This window comes from Macrobrachium nipponense, chromosome 33 (assembly GCF_015104395.2).
Source record: "Macrobrachium nipponense isolate FS-2020 chromosome 33, ASM1510439v2, whole genome shotgun sequence".
NCBI lineage: Eukaryota > Metazoa > Arthropoda > Malacostraca > Decapoda > Palaemonidae > Macrobrachium > Macrobrachium nipponense.
Genome location: NC_087219.1, coordinates 13,742,459 through 13,759,060, shown reverse-complemented (window position 1 = coordinate 13,759,060; position 16,602 = coordinate 13,742,459). Strand labels below are relative to the sequence as shown.

The window sequence follows — 16,602 nt, the reverse complement described above, 5'->3', positions numbered from 1 at the left end:
CAAGTTTTTATGTCTTTGTAGGTAAAAGTGTTGTTAAAAACACTGATCACTCGCAATGCTGCTTTCCTCGACGGCCAGTCATTTCCAACCACACCCGCTCATTCTCAACGAGAACACCCAAAGAACCTTTCAATTTTGTTGCATCATCAGTTGGATTTATGACTGCGCTTGCAGCATCACTCATGATCGTTTATGTTGTCGGCAAAGTGAGCGGTAAATTGTAGGAGACTTCTTCACCCTTAAGTGATGTTCATAGCTAAACATTTTTTATATGCCAAGAGATTTGTGATATTTTAATACTGAAACTTAAATGTTCTTTTATATGGAATCAAACTTAGGAGAACTTTAGATGTCTCATAGCATAAACTTTTCTAAGTAAAGTACAGTATGTTCATAATTGTGTTGAAAGATCATAAACATTTTTATATACTTATAGATCTGTGATTTTTTAATACTGAACTTGAATGTACTTTCATAAGGAATCAAACAGATATGAGATACTTTTAAAGTGTCTCATAATAATTACTTATTAACTGCCATAAGTCACATTTCTGTCTATGTGGCCTACTGTTCATCTAAGTATATTTGACTATATTTGTCAATGTTAGATTTAAGAATGGCTGACATATGGAAATAGTACTAGCATTTATAACTGAGGATTTCGTTCCTGAAATGTGTTTGTACACTTGATTAACATTTGAAAATGTTAACTTTTAGAGGATAAAACGGCTGATGAAACTCACAAGAAACAGATTACAATAGATTAGCTAATCCAGTGCGATGACTAGTCTTTATAAGCCATGATTTCTTGTTAAAATTTGTTTATAATCTTTGTGCCGTCCCTATTTCCATAAGTAATGGATAGTGTTGAGTGGGTGGAGTTGGTATTTCTTATGCTTTTCAAATACTAAATCCCCATTAGTTTTTTGATCAAGGGTTTGTCACACTATACTTGGTTTATTTTATGTTCTTTTGGTATTTACTTCTAAGACAGAATGGTTAAGGTGCAGTAATTTTTCATTACTATTGGAAGGAAAATAAACATAGCAATTAAGCAGTTGTGAAATGCAGGTATATCAATACAATGTGAGAATCTTCTTTGAAGTAAGTTATGCTAACCTGTTAAGGAATAAGTATAATCCTTTTCATATAATGTTCAGGTTTCTGAAAATTACAAAGAAAAATTCTTTGTATTTTGATTGCATTTGCTCAGTTAAGTATTTTTGTTGCTCACTGTGTGAGAATATATTGCCATTGGTTTGTTTCCAAGTGTTTCATTTCTGGTCAACTTTTCTTGCTTGATTGGAAGATAATTGACTACCTCTGCCATGTACTGCTATATATGATTTGTCGTTTCTCTTACTAAGTAAGATCTTTCAATTAAGTAGAAGCCAATGGTCTTGACTCACTGATTCTTAAATTAAATAACATCCTGTGCTTTTGCCCAGTTTAAACTAATGGTTTTAGAGGTAATTGCAAATGAGTTTACGGTAAAGCAATTGCTTGTCTGTATCTGTGCAAGTTTTTAAAAATATTTAAAAAATGTTCATGGGTTAATATGTAAATGTATCAACAAGATTGGAAGCATGTTTATTTTTGTAAGTCAAACTAGGATGTTGAACAAGTTCAGTTTAACCAGTCTTATTAGAGCTAAGATTATTAGCTCAGTGGTTTAGATCAACAATTTCTGTTCCTTTAGGAATACAAACCATTGCTTTTATATAGAGTATCTCCACACACTCTGACAGTGCTGCTGCCAGTGCACATGCTAAGTTTTGTCTAAGTGAGAGGGCAGTGCTTGTTCATGATGTACCTTCTCCAACCAATGTTAGAGTACTGTCAGATTTTTCTAGTGAGTACTCCAAGCACCCATCATTCACTGCTGGCTTTGTTACCAGGTACGGGCAGTACTGTGATGCTGCTTCCTACCTTGATATGATGTATACAGGAGCTGAGGAGAGAGAGACTCATGGTGGAGCATGGGGGAAGAAACGATAGTGCATTTCATTACTCTCTTCCTTATCCTTGTGTTGCTCTCACTTTACTTTCTCATTTTTGTCCACCTCATCCTCCTCCATGAATAAAAGAAGTGATCTTGGGAGCCCTTTCACAAGAAGTTTTACTGGACTTCAAGTGAATACCTTGTAGACACTCATGTTAACCCCCAAGAATGTTACCAGCAGCAGCAAGTTCTTGGACCTTTGTAGGACCTGTCATAGTTGCTCAACAAGTTGTGTAATGTCCAGGCTCCTTTTAGACAAAATGCATGTTACCATAGGTACTCAAGTGGGCGTATGGTTGGAGGTTGAATGGGTGAGCAACTGACTGTCTTTCCTTATTTCTTTTATCTTCAAAGTAGCAGTCAGGTCAAATGTGTGCTTGGTTGGCCATGATGCAAGTAGATTTCATAAACAAGAATCCTATCTTAGAGGTTCAGCATTTAAGGTTGAACTGTAGTAACTTTATCTTTAGTGCAGTATGGTACATGGTTCTTCAAAATTTTTCTATGGTTCAGATACATCTCACTCTGTCTCAGGCCTCAGTCAGTATTGAAGGATACAGTAGTCATTAATCCTTTCTGGGTGGAGATTTAACTTGCCAGTCAGTTGAAAGACTGTCCTCCCACCTAAATTGGGAGTTCCCTATATAATAAATGATGATGGTTTATATTCCATAACCAACAAATCATGAGTTGTTAGAGTAACTCGTACTTTTCATAAGTATACTAACCAAAGCCTTTTATAATCCTATCTCATCCACCCTGCATAGCCCAGATGTTGAAATAAGTGCTTGATGCATCCCACCTGCCAAAAGTTAACTATTTTGCTACCAAGTTTCAGCGAGTAATAACATCTCACACTGAGGAATATTCTTACATAAAAGGCCGTGGTTTATATACCTAGGAAATATGCAAATTACCTAAAAAAAATTTGTGAATGTTCAGGAGTAACTTAAATACTACAGGGTTTTCAAGTATTTATGAGAATGGTTGAGATTTTGTGATAAGTCTATTAGTCTAATATTCTGTCTGGAAGGTTCAGATTTGCTCAGTTTTTCTTTATCATTTAGAATACCTTCCTTATTTTCTGTTTGCAAATATTCTGCAAGTGGCAGTATGTGTATATCTTATAGCCAACTGAAAGGTTATTATAACTTGTTACTGAAATAGCGCTTGTTTGATCTGAGAGTAGATCATTGTTTAGCTTTTAGTCCTTGTTGCTTTATAGGAGATAGCATTATCTGCAGGTGATAATGTGCTTTAATTTTAATAATGTTAGGTTTACAGGATGAAAAGAAATGTGTTACTTTTGGGTACTAGGAATAAATGTACAGTATTATGCAATTTTTCTTTGTTTGAGCCTCCAAAGGTAGATTACACTTATATGTTTAATTTTACATTTTTCTTTCCTTTATGGCCGGATATATGTTGTCACCCTTCACACATGAAGGAGAAATGAGCTCCTGTGATTTTTTATTACAGAAGAGTTTCGTAATGAATTTGAATTTGTGCTGCTTTGTAACATGCTTAATGTTTTTATTGAAGAGACATATTTCACGTAAGGCTTGAAATGAATTCAGCTTTATGTAATGCTTGAAACAACTTGATATCAGTGTCATTGTACCAACTATATTTGGTGGAAAGCAGTTGGTATTCCTGTGCTATTTCATTTTTGCACACATTGATGGCGTATAACACATCACCTGCATTTTGTATGTTTAGCTTGGAGGTCTGGTTTCACTAGTTTAACCATCTTTTATAGATAATAGAGCATATTTACTATGATGAAAAATTACATTGCTATTCAAGATGGCCCCACTGCTAGTTACCAATGCTCCTGGGTTAGTTCTCATACAGAGATATCTTATATTTCTTATTATTACCTCTTTTGTTATATGGTGTTGCAGAAAGATAAAGACAAGGAAATTATGCTTTAACTTTGAAAGATTTCTGTGCAATGATTTCAGTCAGTGAGTTGAGCTACCAGAATTGGTGAGTGGCATTGGACAATTTGCTTTGATCCTTATTATTGTGATTTCAGGAATTAATGGTCTGTTCAGTTGGCAGTGTGGCCATATGTTGTCTTCTAAAAAAATGGTAATAATACCAATAGGATTTGAAAAAATATCATCTAGTTAAATGGTAATAATACCAATAGCAATTGAAAAAATATCATCTTTATTTGCTGCAGCAATTGCTAAATGCTCTCGATTGGCATTGATATCCAGAAGTTTTTCATCTTAATTGACGTAGTAATGGTATAAATAAAGTTCAGTCCTATTAATGACTGTTAAGTATTTACTTTTTTTATTTTACATTTTGTTTCCAGGAACAGGAGTGCAAATTTTCTAAAAAAAATTTTACACTTTTTAGCTGAAATTAATGTTTCTACATTTTAGTGGGTTTGTAAAGAAACACACCTTTATTTCCCACTTTTTTGCAATAAATTTCACTTATGATTAGATCTAGATGAAAACGGGTCACTTTTTAAGCTTAAATGCTGTGCAGTTAAAAACAAGACTATTTTGTTCTTTGTATTTTCCAATTTCATTTATACTTTGAGTGTAATAAATTGCAAAACACAGTTTTCAGCACCTTATCTCAACATTGATTGGACTGTGTTGTGTCTGTAATCCAGTCCACATAATTGGCAAGATTGGTATAAAAGCCTGGTACATTTTCAACAGCACATTCATACCCAAAGCTGACTACTCCCAGTTGGATCCATCGCCCATCAGCTGACTGGGTCACAAGTGGCCCACCACTGTCACCCTGCAAAGATGATGATATAGTCAAACCAGTATATTCTACACAAATGTTTTTCTGAGAAAGACATACACATCAAAGACACATTTCTAAAAAATGGTTAGCTTCCAGCTCATTGACAACCCATGACTGGGTTGAACAGATCTTCGCACATACTGGTGCATTAAGTTGTTTGGGAAGATCTATGTCCTTCCTGTTAACAAAGCTTGAGACAGTGAATATGAAAACAAAACTATGAGATAGTGAAACAGAAGACAAAACTAAATTAGCAAACTATGAATACATAACCTTTGTCTAAATTTGCCCTAAAACATAAAAATAAAAGGTTCCTTTCCCCACAGCCCATCCCTTCACAGAATTTTATCAAAATCCTTAAAGTATTGAGTAATTTCCAAGCTGTCTTATGGGCAAACAAATAAACAACTGGATAGACTTGTCATGGGAGCAGCCAATATACTAACCTGGCAGGCATCCTTGTTGGGTGCAAGAGCACATACCATATTGTCACTAATGATGTAAGTTTGAGGTGCATTGTCATTGAGGGTTTTGCAGTCGGCTTGGGATTTCAGTTTCAGGGCCACCTCTTGAAGCTTGTTGGCTTGGGTTCCCTCTGCAAATGGGATCGAATTTTGTGTTAAATAGTAAACCCTTTTTTTTAAGTTGCTCTAGTAATGCGGTTACATGTAGATTACTTCTATAATTATTATCATTATTATGATTAATAAATTGGATGATACTTAATACTGACAGACAGCTATGTTTCAGCATTCCTGATTTAAATGGTTGCATCAATAGAAATTTAATACTTACGATACTGAGTTACTCCCCAGCCCGTGACTACAACTTCTTTCTCAGGTGTGTAGTCGGATGCCAAAGGCATGCAGATGGGCTTGATGCCAGAGCCAAATGTAAGGGTTCCACCCAGGAATACAAGTGCTATGTCGTGCTCCTCCTGCAAAGAAATTATTATCAGAGGACTAAGAAAAGCTGGATATTTTCTCTTAATTCAGGAATTATGACAATGCTCAATAGGATAGAAGAGCAGATCGCATGGAGATAACTTTGGCTTATGGGAGGAGGAAGTAAAAGTGACTCTGTGTACAATTAGCAAAATTAGCAACCACAGAAATGCATGAAACCCAAAAGCTTACTGAATTTGGATTACCCTGCTTGTATTGAGGGTGAATAAATAAGCTGTTTCCAGTTGGAGTGATCTCGATCTCCTCTGTTTCTGTGGCAGAGTTGATGTCATGCTCTGCAACTACAATTGTCAAACCCAGTTGTCTGAGGAAGAAAGTAGAAATGTCCTTGTAGCTATGTACACATGCCTCAGTATATGTTTTGTGCATATTACTGCTCTTCTGTGCACTAGTTTACTAGTTTATATTTGATTACTTTTTTTATTCAGTCCAGTTGAGTTATAAACACATCTGATTATAAAACTTAAAAAATGGAACCAAAACAGGAATGGATGACTAATTACATAGATGCTCTTATTTGTATTTGCTATTTAAAAACCTGCCTCAGGTTGTTAAGGAATAATTATTTCAGTAATTCAAATTACATCACTAACATAAGTGACAGAAGATAACACTCCCTCTCTCCCCTAAAAACAATGGTGAAATAAACTATTCATGCATTTATTCAAAACGATAAAGCCGCAAATTACAGTACCATACAAATTAGAAGAAAATAAAAGCTCCACATGATATAGAAAAAAAGAGGTGACATGAGGATTATATATGCACAAAAAGCAAGAAGAATTCACATTAACACTGCTGGAAAGGCAGTCGAGTCACTGTGCTAGACAGGACAGGTTCTCTATTTTGCTGTCCAACCACTCCCATTGTTTTAAGTGCATACTGTAATCACATGTAAATTAGTTACAAGAATCACACTGTGCACCAAGAAAGAAAGGTAAATCACATTTCTTAGAGGGTTAGAAAACTGAATAATTAACAAACCCAAGAAAGGCTGAAAACTAATGAAAGATTATCACTGGTACTTTGTGCCTGAAATTTCTCCAGTGGTCACAGTTCATCACTTACGGGTAGAGTAGTTGTGTGAACGGATTAACGAAACAGTGAGCAGCAGTTAAGACCCAGCCTTTCTTTATGATTGAACCACCACAAGTAGCAGGGCTGGTAAATACCGACGAAGTGATCTTCAGCAAAGCTTGCCATGGATACTCGTATATTGATGCCTCTTGACCACCTACAATCCGTGGCAGAGTAACAGTAGATTTCCCACAGTCATCATCTACAGGAAATTTGAAAAGAATGATAGGAATACAGTATTTGAAACTTGTGTACAGTATTACTGTCGCTTGTTACAGCAATATGTAAATGCTTTCATTATCAGATGCAGTCGATATTACTTATACCAAGTAGAGTAAATTATCAGTGTAGTTTACTTTAAGACTTCCACAGTACAAACTGATTCCATGGAACTTTGAGCCTCTTTCACAGTTAAGGTCATTGAATGAAAATGAGCAGCTTTATTGATATTAGTGCCTTAGTGGCAAGGAACAAATGTTCAGTGGGTGTGGGTTAAGTTTCATGGATCTTTTACTCACTGCAAAACAGACGTGCCACAGGTGGGGTTGCTGAGACATTTGTAGTTGGTGCTGACGTGGTTGTTGGTTGGGTAGTTGTAGTAGGCATATTTGTTGTTGTTGTAGTAGGCATATTTTTTGTTGTTGTAGTAGGCATATTTGTTGTTGTTGTTGTAGTAGGCATATTTGTTGTTGTAGTAGGCTTATTGGTTGTTGTAGTAGGCTCATTTGTTGTTGTTGTAGGTTTATTGGTTGTAGTGGTTGGTTGAGGTGTTGTGGGTTGGGAAGTTGTTGATTGAGGAGTTGTAGGCTTAGGTGTGGTAGGCTGGGGAGTTGTAGGGGTAGGTTTAGGAGTGGTAGGCTGAGTAGTAATTGGCTGGGTAGTAGTAGGATTAGGTGTAGTAGGTTGAGGAGTGGTAGGCTGAGTAGTAGTTGGTTGGGTAGTAGTAGGCTTAGGTGTGGTAGGTTGGGGGGTGGTAGGCTGAGGAGTAGTAGGCTTTGGTGTAGTAGGCTTAGGAGTAGTGGGCTCAGGCGTAGTAGTTGGCTCATCTGAAATTTGAAATAGTACATACTTCTGTAGTTTATTGCATTAAATTTTGATGAATAGTCCGTGATCGGCATAATCAAACAGTGAATTGGATAGAAACCATTTACAGCTAATCATTCAACTTAAATTCTGAATGGCAATAGGTCAGTTGCAAACACAGACAGAATTACCCCTCTGTGAAATTTAATCACGAACAGTTTTCATTATTTTGTAGACTTTAGTGTAGAACTTTAATTTTATTTCATTTCATCACTAATGGAAATTTAACACGAAAATTGAGGGATATTATCCTAAACCTAATTACCAAGAATTTAGAGAAATCTGGGATTACTTGCAATTTTCCAGATTTCCTGAAAGAGACCCAACCAATAATAATAAAATAATAATAATAATAATAATAATAATAATAATAATAATAATATAGAGAATTAAAAGCTTAATGAAGGACCATGCCATATGTTTCAGCAACCTTCATGAGAAGTGAGGAATCTGATGTAAGTGGCAGTGAACCCAAGGTCAAAAATTAACATCAGTAACACTACTTAAACACTGGCTGCTCTCATGCTTTGGTAAAATTTGGTATTGTCATTATTTGGATGTATGACCACAAATGGATAACAGATAACTTTTTTTGGTTCTCTCTTGATATGTCAAGCTAAGCAACAATGGGAGTGGTCATTATTTGGATGGGTGACACTATTTTTAGTGCATGACCTCCTATGGTAAATAACACATCTTGCAACAGACCTTTTGTGACTAGTACAAGCAACAATGGTTTTGAAGAAGACATTTCAAACCAACGTGGTAAGTGATATTTAGAGCTATTGCATGAGATAATCCAAGATAATCTATGAAAACAGACCATAACTGACGATTGGAAAATGTTCACTGAAACTGATATTCCATTCATCAATTACTTTGAGGCCATTTTACAAAAAAATCTAGATAAAGTAAAAAATTTAAGATAATTCAAGATAACAGTCCTACCTCCAATGACAGTTGCCGTACAGATATAACCACCAGAGCAGTCTCTATTCGCAAAGAACTTCCTGATGTATCGGATTTCAAGCTTATTAGATGGAGTTATCAGAGACGGGGAATTTGAGGAGCAAAATTTCGATTTCTTCCGCCCACTGCAACAAAAATAAACATGTTTGATAAAAAGCATATCGTGTAGATGATATGTAAGTTACTTGAAACAAAAATAATATTTTTGGGAAAGGAATGCAATTAAGTAGTTGAAAAATGGTCAGGCACCAAGAAATGTTAGGATTATACTGGTGAAAGGCTGCAGTGAAAGTATGACTGAGTGGCTGACCAAGATTTGTAAGGTATTTCTGGATGTGGGAACCAGTAGGGGTGGGAATAGCACTGAATAAGCCTTTGGATTCCAGTGCTTGGCCACAAGCCTAAATTCCATATTCCATTCCATTCCAGTAGGGGTGCCAAGTGCCATCAGTGCACTGTAGGCATTACTTAAGATTCTCTGCAGCGTCCCTTCGGCCCAAAGCTGCAACCCCTTTTGTTCCTTTTACTATGCTACCTCCTCCCACTCATATCCTCTTTCTTCCATCTTGCTATCCTCCTGTTACACCTTTAGAACCTTTACGCCCAGTGTCTCCCTTTCAGCGCAAAATTACCTTAGGCCCCGTCCACACGGTTGAGCTTTGGTCGACGAACTTTGTCCGATGTGACGTCAGAAGTGTAGAAACTGCGAGAAAAGTCAGAACTTTGCCGCGGTTTCTCCGCTTCTGACGTCACATCGAACAAAGTTCGTCGAGCAAAGCTCGGCCGTGTGGACAGGGCCTTATAGGTAGTACCAGCGCTAGGTCTTTGGCCTAAATTCTATATTCTACTCCATTCCATTTCTGGATGAGAAAAAGGTGCCAAAGGAACTAGTAAGGGAATCGTTATCCTTTTATAAATGGGTGGAGGTGATTAAAAGAATAGGGAATACTTATAAGAAGACTTAATTGGCATAAGACTTAGTATTGAAAACTTGTGTTTTGAGACTTACTCAATTCCAGGCAGGACAAGGAACTTTTCTTTTCGACATCCCCTGCTATTTAAACTGAACTGCAGACAGGATAAGAAGATTGTTGTACCCTCTGGGCTCTGCAAGCCAATAAATTTGGTTTCAATAATGTAAACTTTAAGAGGAAGAGGCTAATGAATATGATTAAGATGTGAAGTTATCGTCTATATGTTCATTATCCATATCATTGTAGGTTATTGCATTGTTTTGTTTTGTTGTCCTTTTTCTTTAACATTGTTATTTACATTATTGATTATCAGATTATTATTATCATTAGTTATTGTTGTTAAAATTATATATATAATCACTGCAAATATTCTGATCAAAGTCATGAGTTATTTAGTTATTATCACTGTCTATGGTGTTTTTTTCTTATTTATATTAAGAGTTATTGCTGAGAAATTCACTGTGTCATGAAAAACAGCCTGTGTCTTAAAAATCCACAATTATATTGTAAACTACATTACTAAGAATATACATAGTAATATAGATTACAATATAATTGCGGATTTTTATCAAACATCAGAATGATTATTAAGCAAGTATTTCTGTCAATATTTCTTAATTATTATTATCATTAGAACAATGCCAAGGAACTCACCTCAAACTTCTGCTTGCATTTCAGAACTGAACGATCGTTTACTGAAAAGAGCATTGCCGACTCTCCGTAATTCAGGTTGAACGTTTGTCCACACTGCTGTGAGTCAACTGAAAGAGATTTTGTTGTTATTATTATTATTATTATTATTATAACATTTCTAAGGATATAGAATTTAGACCAAAGGGCGAGCGCTGAGGTCATTCAGCACTGAAAAGGAAATTGACAGTTGTGCTGTGAAACAATTTTCAGAGAAGGTGGAAAGTCAGTTGGAAGGAAGAGAATATGAATGGGGGTACAGTAAAAGGAATGAAAGAGTTTGCAGCTAGGGGCCAAAGGGACACTGCAAAGACCCTTAAGTAATGGCTACAGTGCACCACATGAGGTGCACTGATGGTACTACTTCCCTATGGGGTAAGACCATTCTTAAGCAGATCACTTTATGACAGCTGTTTTCAGTGTCGAAAAAAGTTCACAGGTGTTGGGGAACAGGTGAGAAGGAGATAGATGAACGGAAATGATCATATTGGGCACAAATAACGGTTAATATATATATAGTATATATATATATAATATATATATATATATATGATATAATATATGTATATATAAACCGAATCACGAAAGTTAGGAAAGTTGTATCCATAGAAAAATAAAGGTATATGCCACGAAGGAAAATAAACAACGGAGTATCCACGAGATCTTTCGACATTCAAAAGTCCTTTACTTCTAAGTAAAAGATGTTTGAACGTCGAAAGATCTTGCGGAAACTCCGTTGTTTATTTTCCCTTGTGTCATATACCTTTATATATATATATATATATATATATATATATATATATATATATATATATATATGGGATATATATATATATACTTTACTTTGGTTAAGGATTCAGTGAACTGAAAAAAGCGGGAAAATAAAGAACTGACTGTAAGGGGACACTCAATATGCATATGTACTATTTCTTTTTATTTTTCATTTGTTTTTCTCTGTTAAATGTCGATAGATAGACAAGGATAAAGACAAAAATAGGCAGAAAGATCTGTTATGATAACGAAACGGAGAGAAAAGTAGGTCAATGAACAGATAGAGAGAGAGAGAGAGAGAGAGAGAGAGAGCCATGTTCATAACTGAGATGAAAGTCACTGCGTCACTCACTCAACTGACGAACATTCGTGACTGACAACTGCCGCGTCTGGTCGTTTGGTTCTGCTGTTATCTTCTGCTTCTTCCTCTTCTTCTTTGCTTCTTTTTTGAGCAATTTGTCTTTCTTGGGCTTCTTCCCATTTGTCTTGACGCCCTTTTTGCCCTCATCTTCCTCTGGTTTATTTCCTCCTAATTTTCTTGGTTTTGGTTTCACTGTTATCTTTCCCTCCTGTTTCTTCTTTCCTTCCGTGTTTGAGTCTTGGGGTTTTCGCGGTTTTCCCTTTTTATTTTTCTCATCCTTCTCTTTCTCTCCTCCCCTTCCATCGTTGTTCTTGCGTTTTCCTTCTTTTGAGCTTCTCCCTTTTCCTTCGACTTCCTGCTTTTCCTTCCTAGGTCTCTTCTGCCCTTTCGGTTCCTCCTTTTTGCCATCCTGATTCCCCTTCTTCTTTTCTTTGGCCTTCCCACCCCTTCTCCTCGACTCCTTCACATCTCCACGACGTCCTTCCTTCCTCCGTTTGTCCCCCTTGTCTTTGTCTCTGGGTCTTTCATTCTTCTTTTTCAGTTTAACTCTCTCATTATTTTTTTGTGTCTTCCTCTTCGGCTTCTTCTCTTCCTTCTCGTTGTTTTCGTCCTTTGCCTTCTTCCTCTCTTTGTTCGAGTTCGGGCGGTCCTTCTTCTCCGATTCTTTCCTCTTTCGTTTCAAGAGTTCCTGTTCCAGTTCCTCAGTGTCCTTTATTCCTTGAGCATTTCTCTTTTCATTTGCATCAATGAAGTTCTCTGCATCCTTGTTTTCTCTGTTTACTCCATGAAGAGACCGTACCTACGATAATAATAATAATGGAAATATTTATCTTCATCATCATTCATTTGACTTAACCTAACCTAATTCGATTTAGGTGACCCTTCCTACCCTGACCCAATTCTACCTAGTAACCTTGCCTAAGTTAGCTTGTACTATACATTCAGCTATAACCTTACTTAAGTGTAATTAGCCTTAATTTTCTATTGAACTGGCCATGATAAACTCAATAACTCTTATATAAACTAACACTGACATAATTCCGCATAATTACCACTACCTACAGTAACCCAATTTGATTTAATTACTCACACATGAACTAACTTCATTTTATCTGAATAACCTTATTTAACTTTTCCTCAAACTATCCCAGTTTAACCTAATTAGCCTTCTCTAACCTAATTTAAACCTAATTGAATTCATTAATCTAAGCTAACTCAGGCTAATTAACCGTTCCTAACTTAGCATATTTCTGCAAACTCAACATCACCATAACCACATCAATTAGACTTACGTAGTTAACCGTGCCTCATCCTGACCCAGTTTAACCTAATTAACATAAGCTTAACTAAGCAAATTTCAAGCTCATTAACTACCTTGCCTAACCCACTGAATTTGTCCCAAGAAAAGGTCAGTTCAAAGTAGGCAATGATTAAGAAAATGCATAAAAAATAACACAAATAAGAAACAATTCCGCTGCAGTTACTCACTCTGTTGAGTATACAAGCCTTATTATAACCTGTGCTGAAGGTTACGAAAAAATGTGCTGCGGTAATGTACTTTTACAGGGCACAGTTATTTGAACCCGTGTTCAGGTAGTAATTTTCGAATCAGGTGTTGTCAAAATGAATTCGTTCACCAGACTTGAAACGGTTATCAGCTAAAACTGATAGATGATACTAACGCAGGTGCAAACAGCAAAAACTAAAAGCTGATCAGAATCAAGAACCGAAGGTGAACAGAAAAGAATTAATCATCGAACCAAAACAAAAAGAGAACTTGAAAGAAAAAGGGAAAAAGAGAAAGTAAGCAATTAAATGTAATATCTATAAGAACTAAATAAAGAAAGGAATATTCAAATAGAGATGCGAAATAAAAGTAAGTAAAAGAACAAGTCAAAACTAAATCATGGAGAATTGTATAAAAGCACTTTAAATAATAAAGTGAAGTATTACTGAATGACTGCAAATTTGATACCTCCAAAGTTACAACCCTCTAACGGAGGGCCTCTGGCATGTCCCCATGAGGACTGTAGGCATTCCTTAAGGTTCTCCATAGCATCCATTCAGCCCCTAGCTGCAACCCCTTTCATTCGTTTTGCTGTGCCTCCGTTTATATTCACTTCCAGCTTACTTTCCACCTTCTCCTTCTAACAATTGTTTCATCATGCACCTGCGAGGTTTCCCTCCTGTTACACCTTTCACACATTTTCATTCTCACTATCCCTTTCAGAGCTGAATGACCTCAGGGATCCCAGTGTTAGGTCTTTAGCCTAGATTTTATACACCATGCCAGTCCATTCCAAAGTAGCTAAAGAAGTAGCATATCGACTGGTTACTCTACAAAGCTAGCCCCACAGAAGCAGAGAGGTCTTAATCAACAGGTGCCTCTACGACAGGTGTTATTTTATGAAGCATCTGTCCATATTAATCCGGAAATCCGTATTGAGGTGACATTTGAGAGATGTATGCATAGACTTTTGTGATGTAATCGATAATCAATTGCTGATTATCAAGAGGACTTTGGTTTGAATCCTGAGCAATGGGAGACAAATAGGTATGACTCATTTCAATTCTCCTAAGCAGTGAATTAAGGACCTGCAATTACTCAACGTGATTAGTCGCAGCCAAGGCGGAAAAAGCACGAGGGATTTAACAACGTTCGAAAGAACTTCAGCGGGTTGATTTAGAGAATAAGAACACAATAGTCACTGCCACATTTCTACTTTATTATCGAGTTTAGGATAACCCCCCCCCCCCCCTTCCCCCCCCTTCCCGTAGAAAAATTTGACAATATTAGCACCTCCATAGACCTACGAAGACAGCACATCAGTAGCTTGTTGAATCTCTCACAATGCTTTGATATTTAGGCTGTTCCTTTTCAGTACCACTTTCACGCCATCAATCCAGCACATTTTGATTCCCTTAGGGCTTCCCCTCTAACATTTCAAGAGTTTACACCCTTTCTCACACATTTCACATACGACAGTGATTACCTCATCGACAAATATCCAGATGGCTCAACCTTTCATTAATTTTCATGATGTATTTTATGCAAGCAGTTCGTCACAACTGTTTCAACCACGTTCCTTCATTTGCATTAAACAGCCACACGTCACTTCTATAAAGTACATAAAGTCAGCTCATCTGTTCCTTCACACATAGATTCCCTACCCTGGCTTCAGTAAGAAAATCTGCTCACAAATAAAAAATTCCATTCAGTAAGAAGTATATATATTGTTACGAAGTGCCAAGTATCTGGTTACCATTCATCAATTATTACCTCACCAAAAGCCAGACACCTGAACCCTCATAACAGGTACTAAACGACTGAATACTCTAAAGGCAACAGTGATCCCTTAACAACTTACCAGTATTGCAGAGAATCAGACTAAGTTCATCAAAACAGGTGTGAGGTAATCTTGTAAGTAATTAAATTAATCAAAGGGCATCACTCCAACAACTTTAAAAGTCTAAGTATTTCCCTGATTTCAGAAGTCTAAGTACTTCCCTGGTTCTAAGTCACTTCAAGTAAATTGAGGGAAAGCTGATCAATTACCACTCTATGTTTCTACCTAACATCAATATAATCATAATTAAATGCAAATATACTGGTTAGAAATGAAATACTTACAAAAATTTTAAATACAAAAATTTATTATTAAACTCAAAATTTATAAGTGAAATTCACAATATCTGGGAAAATTACTGTTACTTGAAAACAAAGTAAAGTTTAATTAATTCTTGAATCAAATTAAGTAAAATTAAATCAAAATTAATTTATCACAAAATTCAAGAAAATTAATTCAATTGAAATTCAAGTGTTAGGCAATAATTGAAATTAGAAATTAATTCACAAGTACTAAACAATAATAAAACTTGAAAAGAATTCTAAGTAAATGCAAATTAATTCACAATTGTTAAATTTAATTAAATGTGCAATGATTAAGCAATGAAAATAACTAAGTCAATTAAATTGTGAATGCAAATGAAAATATAAAATAAAAAGGCACACTTCAATAAGAAAATGAACAAGTGCACAAACAATGGAACAAACACAAAACACAAACATTCGCAATGTGTAAAAGTGTAAATCTTTTTCACTCAAAACATTGTAACTATCAGTTTTTACCAAACCTTCGTAACCATCTGTTATTAGTTATTAGTTATTAGTTAACCACTGTTCCTTTTTGGTATACCAATATCTTTCTGTGCAGGCTTGTTTCACTTTACCAAAAACCAGGCGCCGTTACGAAACAATGTTTGTTCAGATTCCACAAAAAACACTAAATAATACTAAATAAACTCTAAGAAATATCAAATCTGAAATTCACAAATTACGAGTGACCAGTTTACGTTACTTTAATATAATCTCAAGGAGAGAGAGAGAGAGAGAGAGAGAGAGAGAGAGAGAGAGAGAGAGAGAGAGAGAGAGAGAGAGAGGGGGTTAAACGCCTCGAGTATCTAGGATGTAATGAATCTCTTTTCCTTACGGAAACTGGACAAGGCAGATGGCAAAACGTTTTGAGACAATAATGCTTCTAGAAGCTTCGAAATCTTATACAATCTTGCTCTCAAAATGTGTAACATGCACGTGGTACTCGGCAAAGACACACACGTATAAGACCAGTCTGTTAAAAAAAAAAAAGACACGTACTCTACTCGATCGACACAAAGGAGAAGGCCTTATCTTTCTTGATGATAGATTCTCAAAACACAAATGAAGATTTGAGCTCACTTATCAAATGCGTTGACAGATTAGGAAAGCAAACGGATCTCGCAGACCCTCTAATCTCACAGTGCTGACACAGTGCTGACATAATAGGGAAACAATCGTAGTTTCGAACGGACAAAGAAAATCTCTCTTTTTACATTCTATGTTATATATATATTCTTTTACATTAAGTTATGCAAAATCTGAGCACACATTTTAAA

General features: G+C 36.0%; 2 protein-coding genes across 7 annotated transcripts in view; one reads left to right on the top strand and one right to left on the bottom strand.

Annotated features, from left to right (window-relative positions):
- Positions 1-4,296, top strand: part of LOC135202951 (A-kinase anchor protein 7-like) — a 47,497-nt gene extending 43,201 nt beyond the window's left edge. For 4 of the 6 annotated variants that reach the window (XM_064232450.1, XM_064232448.1, XM_064232445.1 and 1 more), the window contains exon 7: positions 22-4,296. In XM_064232450.1, coding sequence (XP_064088520.1) covers positions 22-224 — 203 coding nt within the window. In that variant the 3' untranslated portion in view covers positions 225-4,296. The remainder of the gene's footprint in view (positions 1-21) is intronic. The other 2 variants (XR_010311833.1, XM_064232447.1) reach the window with 2 other exon arrangements.
- LOC135202620 (proteoglycan 4-like) overlaps positions 4,293-16,602 on the bottom strand; it is a 16,053-nt gene continuing 3,743 nt past the window's right edge. Inside the window, exons 3-12 of the mRNA XM_064232117.1 lie at positions 11,662-12,469; positions 10,503-10,609; positions 9,884-9,981; positions 8,854-8,999; positions 7,341-7,868; positions 6,814-7,024; positions 5,917-6,049; positions 5,576-5,717; positions 5,227-5,375; positions 4,293-4,771 (exon numbers count right to left, since the gene is read on the bottom strand). Coding sequence (XP_064088187.1) covers positions 4,601-4,771; positions 5,227-5,375; positions 5,576-5,717; positions 5,917-6,049; positions 6,814-7,024; positions 7,341-7,868; positions 8,854-8,999; positions 9,884-9,981; positions 10,503-10,609; positions 11,662-12,469 — 2,493 coding nt within the window. The 3' untranslated portion in view covers positions 4,293-4,600. The remainder of the gene's footprint in view (positions 4,772-5,226; positions 5,376-5,575; positions 5,718-5,916; positions 6,050-6,813; positions 7,025-7,340; positions 7,869-8,853; positions 9,000-9,883; positions 9,982-10,502; positions 10,610-11,661; positions 12,470-16,602) is intronic.